Source organism: Oncorhynchus gorbuscha, unplaced genomic scaffold (assembly GCF_021184085.1).
Source record: "Oncorhynchus gorbuscha isolate QuinsamMale2020 ecotype Even-year unplaced genomic scaffold, OgorEven_v1.0 Un_scaffold_556, whole genome shotgun sequence".
Classification (NCBI taxonomy): domain Eukaryota; kingdom Metazoa; phylum Chordata; class Actinopteri; order Salmoniformes; family Salmonidae; genus Oncorhynchus; species Oncorhynchus gorbuscha.
Window position 1 is genome coordinate 265,780 of NW_025745389.1, and position 14,674 is coordinate 280,453.

The window sequence follows — 14,674 nt, forward strand, 5'->3', positions numbered from 1 at the left end:
GGATAACGTTTTTGCCATTCACTTTGAGCTGTGTCATTGGTATAGCTACCTAAATTATTCGTTTTTTTGTATTGTCATCTAAGATTAATGTGGCTATAATCTGCCAAACTAACGTTAGCTAACCTTTTAAAATGAGCTATTATCACTGAGAGCGACTGTTAACTAACGTTATCAACTCATCTAGCTAACTTAGTAAAAAAAAAATCATTTATGTTTGTTTGACAGTTTTGAAAGCTGCTGATGGCCGCATGGTTTTATCCCAGTAATTGTATCATCGCCCCTTCTGCCAGCCCTCTATTATCAAGCCACAAGACTATGGCAGTTTGTGGGCACACATTTAGTGGTGGGAAGTTGACTTCAAAATAATCGATTCCTCGACTCCTTGCCCGTCGACTCCCATTTCTGGGTGTCAAGATCCGATTCTTCTTCGAATCGGCTCTAAAGATTCCAGTATTTTATTTTTTGCATGGGAGGAAACTATTTTCTGTAGTATACTTCAAGAACACAAACTCTCGCATCTTTTTATGTAGCCAGAAAGCTGCCAAAAGTTTGGACATATGTATTGTTAGGATCGTAAGAAAAGCCATGCTTGAAACATGAAACGTAACCGTTAAATTACATCTGTAAACGTACAAACCCAATGTTACAACTATGAATGAACATTTACACGTTAACCTTTCTAGCGCAGGTATTCCGCTAGTGGAACACCTCAACAAATATTTTCAAATCAAATCAAATTTTATTTGTCACATACACATGGTTAGCAGATGTTAATGCAAGTGTAGCGAAATGCTTGCGCTTCTAGTTCCGACAATGCAGTGATAACCAACAAGTAATCTAACTAACAATTCCAAAACTACTGTCTTATACACAGTGTAGGGGGATAAAGAATATGTACACTAGAGAGCAGTGTAACACAGTTAAATAGGCTGCCTATTGATGTAGCCTTAACTCAATATAATATGAGTGTGTCTGTATCTGTTGTTTGATCTGACTCATGGTTGACATTTCCCTGACAGACAAACGGTGAGATGAGGACAACACTGAACTACATAGACATCAGTGCCAAGCATGGACCAAGTTTGATCTTTAATCTCGAAAGGGAAAAAAATACATTGTGTTTTGAAGCCATTTCATGGAAAAAGTATTTACAAGTTATCAAGAAGAGTCAAACTCTTTACATAGACCGACAGCACATCAGTAAACAAAAAAAGAGACCAGAGTTAAGGATTTGTAGCACTTCTTACCAAAAAACAAGGTGTTCTGATATCCAAACTATTCAGATAAATATATTTATAATATTTCTATATTATATTTACAGAATACCTTAAATATACAATGTTCACCATGTATTCTATAAACATATTTATTTTACTAGGCAAGTCAGTTAAGAACAAATTCTTATTTTCAATGACTGCCTAGGAACAGTGGGTTAACTGCCTTGTTCAGCGGCAGAACAACAGATTCTTGTCAGCTTGGGGATTTGATCTTGCAACCTTTCAGTTACTAGTCCAACACTCTAACCACTAGACTACCTGCCACCCCAGTCATGTTTAGGCACACATTTTCTTTTAGATCAATCATTGGGGGGGTTCAGTTTCAATGCCATCCTTTCGCTGTTTGCACTATATTGTACTTACATCAAGGAAATGTGGTCAGCATAGCATCATTGTCAACAAGTATGTCATCCAAAGCGCCTACACTGCTACTAATCTCAGTACTCTGGGCCAGTGGTGAAGTCATAATGTACACAGCCAGTGGGGGGAGGCACATACTGTGGACAGAAGCTCCAGTCCCAAATGGAACCCTCACTGGTCCATACATAGCCTATGACCCTTGTTGACTTTCCCTGGCAGATCCTAGAATCAGGTTTGGGTTAAGTCCATTTCAATTCAATCAATTCAGACAGTAGACAGAAATTCAAATTCATTGTTGTTTTCATAGAGAAGCAATAAAGACCATTTTAATTTGAGTTTACTTACTGAATTTACAGAATTGAATTCACACCTATCCTGCCTAGCACTATTAGTAGCCTTGGTGGAGTTTGATTCCACCTTATTGCTTACACCAATACTGTCCTGTTCTGTCCACTAGGGGGTCAACAAGGTCTCCCGGACTGGGAGCTAGAGAGGATATATTTGGGACTGAGTCAAGGAGCAACTGGGTGGGGAAGACAAAAGGAAATAATATGTACAGTGGACACACCTTTTTAATCGTTTTCACGGCAAAAGGGGACGAGGAAAACATGAAGGGGAGCAGCTACGATAACTACAAAGAATATACTGAAACACTACAAATAAAAATATGCAGATGATGATTCCCATGACTAAACGCAACGGAGAGGGATTGGTTGGCCAGCCAGTAGGGTGGGAGGACCATAGACATCGCCCTACAAGTCGCTCTATAAGTCTGACTCGGGCATGTCTGGCATGTCAGCCATCAGGTAGCCGATGCCGTAGCGGCCGTTGGGTGCGGCATCGGGGACCCCTCCACTCTGCTTACGGTAGATGCTGTTGCCAGGCATGGGAGAGGGCACTTCGCTGCCGGGCGACTTGGCGTGGATGAGGCTGGCATCATCGTCCTCCTCGGGCCTGACGCTCTCCTTGATGATGCAGCCCTTTTTGTAGGAGATGGTGGACACCACGCCAGCGTTCTCGTCGATGATGTTGAAGTAGCGGAGGAAGAAGACCACGGGCACGGGCATGATGGCCATCACCACCAGGGAGATGCAAACCGCCAGGCCCCAAGGGGGATATTTAAGGGACTTCTCACTGGCCTAGGAGAGACAGGGAAGGATCTTAAATCAGTTTTAAGTGTAACGTCCACTCCTCAAATCTGTGCTGATCTCATAATCCAAGAGGATTGGTGAAGCTAATATGGCAGAGGGCTATCACGTAACCATCCAGGTATCTAGGTATTTTAAAATGAGTGTGGATAAAGGAAAGAAGGCAAGTACAGGAGGCAATATAGGACTATAGAAAAAGAGAAAAGAGATATAGATGTGTAGTTGAATTTTTGTTTTGGTGCTGGAGTATAACAAAAGCCTGTGTATCCCATTAATTGAACCGAAGGTCGACTGAACTAAAATACTGTATTTGACAGCTGCACCAGAGACCACAGACACCTCACCATGTCCTCTAGCCAGGCACTGTAGCTGGGTGGGGTCATTCCCAGCTGGATCACACTGGAGCCCAGCAGAAGGATGAGCAGCAGGGGGGTCACGTACTTCCACATGTAGTAGTAGAACCGAAACGGAGTGAAGCCCAGCATGTCCTTCAGGTCCTCAAAGAACCTGGGCGGAGGAACAGGGGAGAAGCAGGGAAAGGATCCCACAGAAGGTGAGGATACATAATGGTACACACTTTAGACTGTGTTGAGTTTGGCAATTATGTTTAACATACAGTACCTGTACAGGATACCAGAGGTGATAGCGGGTACTATTTAAGTCAAGTGTTGTTCATTCACTATTCATGGTTAACTCATTCTGAATACTGCATTTAAAGAATATTTGTCATTGCATTTGGATGGACAGCTTCAAATGTGTAATTATAGTCAATAAAACCACAGATTACTGACATTCTGTATATCATTTGACATATACATACTTGTCAGTCCCATAGACCCAAGCAACAGCCACATTCTCCAGGATGACCACTATGAGCAGGGGCAGTGTGGCGGAGTAGTCATCAAACATGGCCACCCAGTAGTTCCCAGATCGTTGGACGAACAGCAGGCCGATGAAGAAGGCTAGCAGACAGACACCCACTGTTACAAGAGGGAGAATACACAGACATTAGTCAAAAGGGACAAGGGGGATAAATGCCATCCGGGTGGTGCTTGAATTATGGTGGCATTTGGGCATGCCATTTTGGAAAAAAAGATTTGATTTGATCTTCCCTTTCTAAATCAACTAATATGGCAGCTTAATGAAACGTGTACCATGATAATAACAATATGCTACCACAAGGAGTACTAACACCACCGATGATACATTTGAGGTAAATGTGGATTTTCTGAAATGGAGGCCACAAATGCTAAAATCGCACGTAATCACACGTTTTTTTACTCACAATGTTATTTCCCTTCATTAAAATGTTCTAACACCAAGTGACACTTTGGATTTAGACACACCAAATGATAAATGAAAAATCCTCAAATGTATGACATATTAAAAGGGTGTGATTAGCTAATATTTTTCTTTAATAGAGACCCCCTCCCTCAATAGCAGCTTGCCACTGGATCCTTGTATACCTTCGTAATCAGTGATTTTCAAGGTGGTAACACCAAATGACATAAAACCGAGGGACACATTATACTAGTAAAAAAAGAAGAAGGTATTTGAATAGCCTTCTTTGTTTTCTAGCATTCCAAATAATAGAAAGATATCTCGAAACACCCAAAACATGTCACTACACCTCTACACATTACCAGCGGGACAATTTGCTATCCTCAAGTAGTTCCTACAATGCTTGCAACTAGATGTTTTGCAATATTAAGGACTTATACATAAGTGACCAGTTTCATGAAGCGAGACGTATGTCGCACGTCACTACTTCACAGGAGAGGCACTTGAACGTAAACTTTTGTTTTGTTTATTAAAATGTGTTTTTTGTTGTTGTCAGAAAAGCCTTCTGGAACATGAACTTTCAAGTTCCTTAATAACAAAAACTTGTATGCCATTTGTAAATGCAAATACAATTGTTAAATTACGAGCCTAGTTGGTTTGGCCATGGAACAATACAGGAACCTTCCCGCAAGCCATGATTGGCTGAGATAATGGATGGGCTGGACGAGAGATGAGTTCGGATTGGTCTGCCATGTGGAATGCTTGTGTCTATACCATGAGCTGCTCAGTGTGTGTAAATAATCCTTTCTACCACAGCTTTTTGGAAAGACATGAAGAACTGCAAAAGTGTTGCTATTGCTCTCACCACTGCTGGCCTGAATTTATTAGGCGCCATCGACAAAGATCAGTGGGAAAACGTTGGGATGGACTACTTTCTGGAGGACGATCATGCCATGCTGACTCTCTCTGAGGTCAACATTTTTCCTTGAACCAGACATTGTATAGTGTTTTGATGACAGTGATGGGGAAGACATGGCGATCAACAATGTTGTTGTCATGGAAGAAGTTGACCGAGTTTTGAAATCAGTGGAACGCTGGTGGAAGCAGAGTATGATTGAAAATGCACAGAGAGTCAAAAAGAGAACACAGAAGGCTGTTGAATAAAACACCTGTCTCCGGATAACATCTTCAAACTAAGGGCAACCATGGCATCCATGACAGAGAGGATGAAGTGTTCATCCATTTATACGGGTAAGTCTAGCTACATTTCATATTTTTTTGTTTTTAATTTTCTCAGAAGTAATTTTCATTGCAAGTATTGTGCAGGTGGTGCACATACTATTTGTTTAATTTTGAAATAACAGTTAAATAAAAACGGAACATGTATTTTGCCCCATTTGTTTTTTCATTTTAAAGTGTTCACCACCGCAATTCAAGAATGACCCATCCTCATTAACAGAATTCATGCACAATATTGATCAACATGTGGTTGTGCTAATTATGAAATTATCTTTGGTGCCACACATCTACTGTGCATTGGATTAGTATTATGCAATCATTATTGAGCCAAAGGCATTAAAGCAAAGAGCCATAATACGTCATACACATAGGTAATACTTAATTGACCTGTTACTATAGAAAATACACATCAGTATAGTTCAGCTGAGGATACATTGTGGAAAAAGGTCTACCACACACTGACACTCTCTTTTATTTTTCCTCAATTCCTTGTATCTTCTCTCCTTATGTCCTCCTTCACAACGCATCGAGGAAGAAGGTACGATAGGGACCTTCTCCAATACGATTGAGAAGGAAACAAGGAGATAAGCTAAGAGGAATCACAGAAAGGTGAATTGAGATATAATGACCTATATATATTCCTCCATCCCGTCTTGGACTGACCTGTGAGGAACTCCTTGCGGACTTTGAAGGTGTCGACCAAAGGTGTGATGATGCCCTCGATGGTACCAAACATGCTGCCCATGCCCAGGTTAACCAGCATCAGGAAAAACATGACGGACCAGAAGGGAGATGCAGGGAAGTGGGTCATGGCCTCTGTGAAGGCGATGAAGGCCAGGCCTGTACCTTGCACTGCCTGAGGAGGTGGAGGACAGGAAGGAGAAGGATGACAGGGAAGAAGAAGAAGAAGAAGGTTTTACGTAAATTAGTCAGTAATATCCACTTCTAGTAAGACTATTTGCCCTAAGGTTTCACATGATTGGAATGACAAATCTTGACGTGTGTAGACAACATCTAGAGGCAAGTCTACAGCAGTCTGTGGAAAATAGTATTCAGTAACAGTTTACATTGCACTGTTACGACACAAAGAATGTTCATTCGATAGGCGTAGCCAGAGCCATATATTTAGGGTGTTCGTAAATTGCCTCCAGTGTGTCAGAGTGTGCTTTGGGTCGTTTTGTAAATTCAGAGCGTTTCGCACTTAGAGTGCACACTGGATGCTCTGGCCGGGTAGAAGGCGTTTCTGACCTCACAACGGCAGTCAAGCACCCAAGCTAACTGGCTAAAGTTGACTAGTTTGCTAGCTACTCCCAGAGCGCTAAGAACCTTGGTGTGATCCTGGACAACACCCTGTCGTTCTCAACCAACATCAAGGCGGTGGCCCGTTCCTGCAGGTTCATGCTCTACAACATCCGCAGAGTACGACCCTGCCTCACACAGGAAGCGGCGCAGGTCCTAATCCAGGCACTTGTCATCTCCCGTCTGGATTACTGCAACTCGCTGTTGGCTGGGCTCCCTGCCTGTGCCATTAAACCCCTTCAACTCATCCAGAACGCCGCAGCCCGTCTGGTGTTCAACCTTCCCAAGGTCTCTCACGTCACCCCGCTCCTCCGTTCTCTCCACTGGCTTCCAGTTGAAGCTCGCATCCGCTACAAGACCATGGTGCTTGCCTACGGAGCTGTGAGGGGAACGGCACCTCAGTACCTCCAGGCTCTGATCAGGCCCTACACCCAAACAAGGGCACTGCGTTCATCCACCTCTGGCCTGCTCGCCTCCCTACCACTGAGGAAGTACAGCTCCCGCTCAGCCCAGTCAGAACTGTTCGCTGCTCTGGCCCCCCCAATGGTGGAACAAACTCCCTCACGACGCCAGGACAGCGGAGTCAATCACCACCTTCCGGAGACACCTGAAACCCCACCTCTTTAAGGAATACCTAGGATAGGATAAGTATTCCCCCCCCCCCCCTTTAAGATTTAGATGCACTATTGTAAAGTGACTGTTCCACTGGATGTCATAAGGTGAATGCACCAATTTGTAAGTCGCTCTGGATAAGAGCGTCTGCTAAATGACTTAAATGTAATGTAAATGTACTCCCAGACACAAATGAGAGAACACCTCACTCTAACCATTTTACTCACTTTTAAACAATGCTATGTACAAGATTCCAAATTCTCATCATGTATGGATGAATGGACTGCTCACCGGCGCAAACATGGCGTCCATTCAACATTTTGGCCCACCTCTCTAAATATATTGCTCTGGGCGTAGCTAATCCTGGTTTGTGACATGACGGTGCAAAAGTCAGTTGTTGTGATGATACCATGTCCGACACCAGTTTTTATGACTGTTTATGTGTTTTCTTCAATGACCTAAAAGTGACTGTTATGATCATGAAAGATGCGAAAAGACACAATATTACCATTCTACATTCTACAAGCCCCCTCACCCATTGCCTTATGTCAGATGTTGTGACGGCCCTCTGCACCGACCAACTCGTTGCATTAGAATGATGTAGCTGTCGGAAGACAAAGGATCCTCACCTTGTTGAGCTCTTCCTCGATGCTGCAGGAGTCCAGGCTCAGGCGCGGGTAATCCTTCTCCGTCACCCCTCTGAGGATCTCTGTCATCTGTTGGTAGTCCTCAGCACTCACAGTAGCGCTGAAGTTGATGTGGTGGGGGATCAGGTCGTGGCTGACCTCATTCCCTAGCAAAGCAACTATCTTCTTTGTGTTCCTGAGAGATTGAAAATAATATAAGACCAGATCAAAATGGATACTCTATCATACAAGACCACGCTAATATCGGCCTTGTCACGTGGCTCAGTGGTACAGCATGATTCAAGTACTGGCCACATACATTGCATTGAATATACTGTGTGTCTCTATGAAAAGTATGATCGATAAAAGCATCTGCTTAACTTCAAGTCACAGGCATATTGGCCTACAGTATAATCACCAAAATTTACGATTTGGGGGATGAGGCTACAGTTGGGGGATTAGGCTACAGTTCTAAAAGTGAGTGGCTTATAGTATACTACTCACAGTGCAACACACTTGGCGTTCATGATGTTGGCCTTGAAGCCGAGCACGGCGAATACCACCAGGGTGGCCAGCACAGAGGTGAAGAAGTTGATGAAGGAGACCAGCACTGCGTCAAAGTGACAGTTGTTGTCCCGCTTGTTGTAGCTGGAGAAGGCTATGACCCCTCCGAAGCCCAGGCCCAGGGCAAAGAAGACCTGTGTGGCCGCTTCACGCCACACTTTGGCCTCCAGCATGATCTCCAACTGGAAAGGAAATAAATTAAGAATGCACATTTAGACAGTGGTGGAAAAAGTACACAAATTGTCATACTTGGGTAAAAGTAGATACCTTAATAGAAAAGGACTCAAGTAAAAGTTAAAGTCGGCCAGTAAAATTCTACCTGATCAGATTCAGTAGGGATGACCAGGGATGTTGTCTTGATAAGCGTGTGAATTGGACCCTTTTCCTGTCCTGCTAAGCACTCAAAAAGTAACGAGTACTATTGGGTGTGCGGGAAAATGTATGGAGTAAAAAGTAAATTATTTTCTTTAGGAATGTCGTGAAGTAAAAGTAAAAGTTGTCAAAAATATAAATAGCAAAGTAAATGTACAGATATTTGTTACTGAAGTACTTTACACCACTGCATTTAGGTGAGGTGCTAAAGGAAGATAAACTATAGTTCCAGACACATCTCTCCTCGATGTGGATTCATTTGACCAATGTTTGACTCTTTAGGACAACGCTACGTCATTTATTGTACAATAGTCTTTGTTAAACTTGTAGTAATGGACAAGCGATTGTTTGGACCAGTGGAGCAGATCAGTCGACATGTGAATCATGATTGAGAGTTACCTCCATTTGTCAAAACTGGAGAAGATCAAACAAAGACCCAACAAGGAGAACATAACCAGCATGCTACTGCTCTCAAATAGCCAACAGTATAGTTAGAAGGCACACACTACACAACACACAATGAGCGCTGCTTTTGATGTCTTTCTACCTGCATACAGGAGACACAGCAAAGGCCTTTTGAAGTAGAAAGATGTCAGCTGTGTGAGAATCAGCAGACACATGAGACTTTGTTGTGAAATGAATGGAACACGCCGTCGTGGAAGCAACCAAATGAAATTATTCCAATTGCTATTGGTCCACGGCAACTGAGTAGCCAAAGACTAAAGTATTTAAAAAATATTTTTCTGGCACATTTTCAGTCAATTTGGTTTCCTTCCTCGATCAGTAAAGTGAACAACGCAACATTGATCCATAACTGAATCAAACAAATGCATTGGATAAAACTAGTGCATTGGATCAAACCAAGTCTGAGTCCTTGACTGGGTCTAGTACAGTATGTTGGCTGTGTGAAGCAGAATTGTGCTGACTGTACGGTACTGTACCTTGGGTATAACCAAGGAGCAGCATTATGGTGACTACCAGGGGTTAGAACCAAAATAATTTTCAATTGTTTAGTTCTGAACAGAAAAAAATATTTTTGAGATAGAGCAGCGTGCTATGGTGCGGACAAGCTATAGTTGCGTCGATGCATTGGACAGACAAGTACGGGGCGTGAGATGCAACTTAAATTTTGCGGGTGGGGAGAGAGCGAGATAGGGTGGATGCCTGAAGTGCTGGGCATCTTGTTATGACATGCATTATCTGAATTAGTCCCACAGAATTATGCATTCTGCATACGAATGAGCAGCTCCTGTGGAGGAACTTTGAATATCTTTGAACTTCCGAGAGTTGGCTTAACGTTGAACCGGAGCTAGCTAGTCAGCTAACAATCTTGTGTGTGCAGAGCAGCATCAAAATGAACTTTTTGTAGTTAATAAATCCAATGTGAAATGTGATAACTATAGTATCCTAAACTAGAATTGAAAAAGTGAATCTATTCTTCTCTCATAAAAAATCTCTCTCCCCAATATCTGAATCACGCTTGTAATGTCAGCAGGGTACAGTAGCCTATGCTTCAGAGGGGGATGGGCAGGTAGCCTACACATGCACACACACTGGCAAAGATTTCCAGCTGGCAGGCAGACACTGGAATAAAGCCCCATTTCCACAGGCACTTCAAATGAGGGCCAAATTCAAGGTGGCTCGAATGGAAATCTCACATTCGAGCTGGATCGAGGGAAACCCGGGCCAGCACAGCCCAGTTTCACAACTGGTGCCAGCTCAATTAGAATTTGGGCTGGTGATGCCATTACCATGCAACCGCCAAGTTGATCACTGCTGGATGCTGACACAACGTTTAGCTAGCTCGTCTGGGCTTGTTGCTGGCAGCTAGCACATGGACAAGCAGTACTGCAGTTGTTAGACAAAGCACACATAAATCAAGAAATAGAGTTAAGAAAATATTTACTAAATGAAATAAAATCCAAAAGTAACACAGTAAAATGACATAAAAATAACTTTTTTATGTCAGGTAGGCCAGTTGAGAACAAGTTCTCATTTGCAACTGCGACCTGGCCAAGATAAAGCATAGCAGTTCGACACATACAACAACACAGAGTTACGCATGGAATAAACAAACATACAATCAATAATACAGTACAAAAAGTCTATATACAGCATGTGCAAATGAGGCAGGCTAAGGGAGGTAAAGGCAATAAATTGGCCATGGTGGCGAAGTAATTACAATATAGAAATTAAACACTGGAATGGTAGATGTGCAGAAGATGATTGTGCAAGTAGAGATACTGGGGTGCAAAGGAGCAAGATAAATAAATACAGTATGGGGATGAGATAGTTGGATGGGCTAATTACAGGTGCAGTGATCTGTGAGCTGCTCTGACAGCTGGTGCTTAAAGCTAGGATATAAGAGTCTCCAGCTTCAGTGATTTTTGCAGTTCGTTCCAGTCATTGGCAGCAGAGAACTGGAAGGAGAGGCGGCCAATGGAAGAATTGGCTTTGGGGGTGACCAGTGAGATATACCTGCTAGATATACCTGCGTGCTAAGAGTGGGTGCTGCTATGGTGACCAGTGAGCTGAGATAAGGCGGGGCTATATATAGGGGGTACCGGACCGGTACCGAGTCAATGTGCGGGGGTACAGGTTAGTCGAGGTAATTTGTAAAGTGACTATGCATAGATGATAAACAGCAAGTAGCAGCAGTGTAAAAACAAGGGGGGGGGGGGGGTTAATGTAAATAGTCCTGGTGGCCATTTGATTAATTGTTCAGCAGGCTTATGGCTTGGGGGTAGAATCTGTTAAGGAACCTTTTGGTCCTAGACTTGGCACTCTGGTACCGCTTACCGTGAGGCAGCAGAGAGAACAGTCTTTTTTTGGTCCGTCCTCTGACACCAGACGTAGCTGCTCTGTCCTGCCTATGCACAGAGAAGCCAGCCAGCTCTATATTATTTGTCGTCGTTCAGTCACGTCTCGGTGAAACACAAGATACTACAGTTTTTAATGTCCCATTGGTCAGATAGTCTTAATCGTAGATCGGACAGTTTGTTTTCCCATGATTGCATGTTCGGAAGTGGTGGTTTACCTACTTGTCTGCAAATTCTTACAAGGCACCCCACCCTCCTCCCCTTTTTACACTGTCTTTTCTTCATGTTGTTGATGTGGATTTGGGCCTTGTCTTGACAAAAGTCTATATCCTTTGCTCATTAAAACCTCTTTGGGCTATTTTGATGTCCGGATGAAGAGCGTGCCCAAAGTAAACTGCCTGTTACTCAGGCACAGAAGCTAGGGTATGCATATAATTGGTAGATTTGGATAGAAAACACTCTAACGTTTCTAAAACTGTTAAAGTAATGTCTGTGAGTATAACAGAACTGATATGGCAGGCGAAACACAGAGGATTAACCATCCCTTGCAAATTAAAATTCAGCCTACCACTGTTTCCAATGGCTTTCATGTTTATTATGAGGCCAAAACCTCCCAGATTGCAGTTCATAGGGCTTCCACTAGATGTCAACAGTCTTTAGAAAGAGTTTCAGGCTTGTTTTTGGAAAAATTTGCTAGAATTTGTAGTTTTTCTAAGTGGCTCCCGTGTTTTCATGCGCGTGGATGAGAGTGCGTTCTTTGTTGTTTATCTCCGGGAAAGAGAATAACGATTCTCCATCTCAAACAATACAATTTATTTACGTATTAGGGTACCTTAGGTTAGATTTTAAACATTGTTTGACTTGTTTGGATAAGTTTATTGGTAACGCTTGGGATTAATTTTGTACGCATTTTGAAGGAGGGAAACCGGTAGATTATTGAATGAAGTGCGCCAGCTAAACTGAGTTTTCGGGGATATAAAGAAGGACATTATCGAACAAAAGGATAATTTGTGATGTAGCTGGGACCTTTTGGAGTGCCAACAGAAGAATATCTTCAAAGGTAAGGCATTTATTATATCGCTATTTCTGACTTTTGTGGCGCACCTGCCTGGTTGAAATAAGTCTCCATGCTTTTGTATGCAGGGCGCTGTCCTCAGATAATCGCATGGTGTGTTTTCGCCGTAAAGCATGTTTGAAATCTGACACAGCGGCTGGATTAACAATAAGTTAAGCTTTATTTTGATGTATAACACTTGTATTTTCATGAATGTTAAATATTTATATTTCTGTAATTTGAATTTCGCGCCCTGCAATTTCACCAGATTTTGTCGAGGTGGGTTGCTAGCGGCGCGCCTGCGCTAGAAAGGTTAAACAAAAAAGATTTGTAATGTTCGAGGTGAGTAATTGCTGAAACATTATGTACAAAATGAGTTACAAACAATGCGAAAAAACAAAACAGCACAGTTGGTTAGGATCCTGTAAAACGGCAGCCATCCCCTCTGGCGCCATTATAATAACCACCATAGCTGGATCCTTCATACATTTTTGCACTACACAAACGTTTATGAGAACATTTAGCCAGAGGGGATGGCTGCCGTTTTACAGGCTCCTAACCAACTGTGCTGTTTTGTTTATGAGAACATGCAAGCTACCTAATGTTAGCCAGCAAATCAGAGTTGAAACAAGCCAGCTATCTAGCTAAGGTTATCTAGCAGGAATATTAGCTGGCCAAGTCATATCGAAAGCTAGCTAGCTACATCATATCAAACCTGTTGTCTCGTTTGCTTAGTTAGCTAGCTAATAACCAATGCCAAGGCAAGCAAGGTAGGATTTTAGTTAGCTAGCCTGTTATTCTAGCAACGACGCTAACCGTTTAGCTAGCTAGCTAACGTTAGCAAGCGAAATACATTGCTCTGATTCTGGCTGGTACTATAGGGGAATGTTAGTTACAGCATGGTGAGGATGAATTAAATTATTCAACATCTTCAAATTTAGCTAGCAACATTTCTAATTTCGGGGGGCAGTGGAAACACAATTTGAGCTAGCCCACCAAGGCCAGCTCAACCTTGCTTGACTTCAAATTGCCAATGGAAACGGTGCTTAAGTTTCTGAGTGATAAAAAAATGCTGGAATGTAAAATAATGTTATTAACAAGTTCCCAGGCTTTTAAAATAACGGTTTTGTCCCGGAACAGTATAGATCACTTTTGTTCCCGGTTCTGATTCTGTTCCTCTGAAAATGTTGTTATTTTCCAGTTTTCTGTTCTGTTCCCTGAACCGGTTCCAACCCCTGTACTGTACTGTACCTTGGGTAAGCATTAGGGTTAGGATACAGTACCTTGGGTGTGAACATGTGTCGGATCCCATCCACGGATCCCTTGAGGAGCAGAGCCCTGACCAGGAAACAGATCAGCACTACGTAGGGGAACAACGAGCTGAAGTACATCACCTGTAAAACAACAACATAAGAACAACCTTATTATAACTCATACATTACTAAGTGAGAGGCAAACTTGAGACTTGACCCTGACTCGTGTTAAAAAAAATACTCTTGGTTATTTATTGACAAGTCCGGCTTAGACCCAAAGTTTGGGATTAATACCGAGATAGATCCTGTGCACTGATGACTTTTGTGCTTTATCTAAACGGATCTCTGAGGCTGCCTCTGGTTGTCTACTCCTGACCTGTGGACACAGAGAAATACACAGCCTTGCGGAGTGCGGACCACAGTAAGTGGAAGAAAATTGTCTTATTGTTCAAGATTATAGACTAACATATAAAAAAATATTTCAAGAGCAGCCTTTTTGCATCTTCGTAACATTTAAAAAATCTGAAACATTTTGTCAAAAAAAAAATGCAAAAATGCTAATCCTCGCTTTTGTCACTTCAAGATTAGACTAGATTTACATTTTATTAGAAGGTATTATCCAGAGCAATTGACAGTAGAGTGCATACATTTTCATACTTTTTCCACATGTACTGGTCCCCCGTGGGAATCGACCCAAAACCCTGACATTGCAAGTGCCAAGCTCTACCAACTGAGCCACATGGAACCTACTGCAATGCTCTACTCTCCGG

The 14,674-nt window shown here is 42.5% G+C and overlaps 1 protein-coding gene across 1 annotated transcript in view; it reads right to left on the reverse strand.

The window, feature by feature from the left end:
* Window positions 1–1,063: 1,063 nt before the first annotated feature.
* LOC124018669 (sodium-dependent neutral amino acid transporter B(0)AT2-like) overlaps window positions 1,064–14,674 on the reverse strand; it is a 57,027-nt gene continuing 43,416 nt past the window's right edge. Inside the window, exons 6-12 of the mRNA XM_046334009.1 lie at window positions 13,935–14,045; window positions 8,347–8,588; window positions 7,846–8,038; window positions 5,969–6,161; window positions 3,606–3,765; window positions 3,130–3,292; window positions 1,064–2,776 (exon numbers count right to left, since the gene is read on the reverse strand). Of these exons, the coding sequence (XP_046189965.1) occupies window positions 2,402–2,776; window positions 3,130–3,292; window positions 3,606–3,765; window positions 5,969–6,161; window positions 7,846–8,038; window positions 8,347–8,588; window positions 13,935–14,045 (1,437 nt within the window). The 3' untranslated portion in view covers window positions 1,064–2,401. The remainder of the gene's footprint in view (window positions 2,777–3,129; window positions 3,293–3,605; window positions 3,766–5,968; window positions 6,162–7,845; window positions 8,039–8,346; window positions 8,589–13,934; window positions 14,046–14,674) is intronic.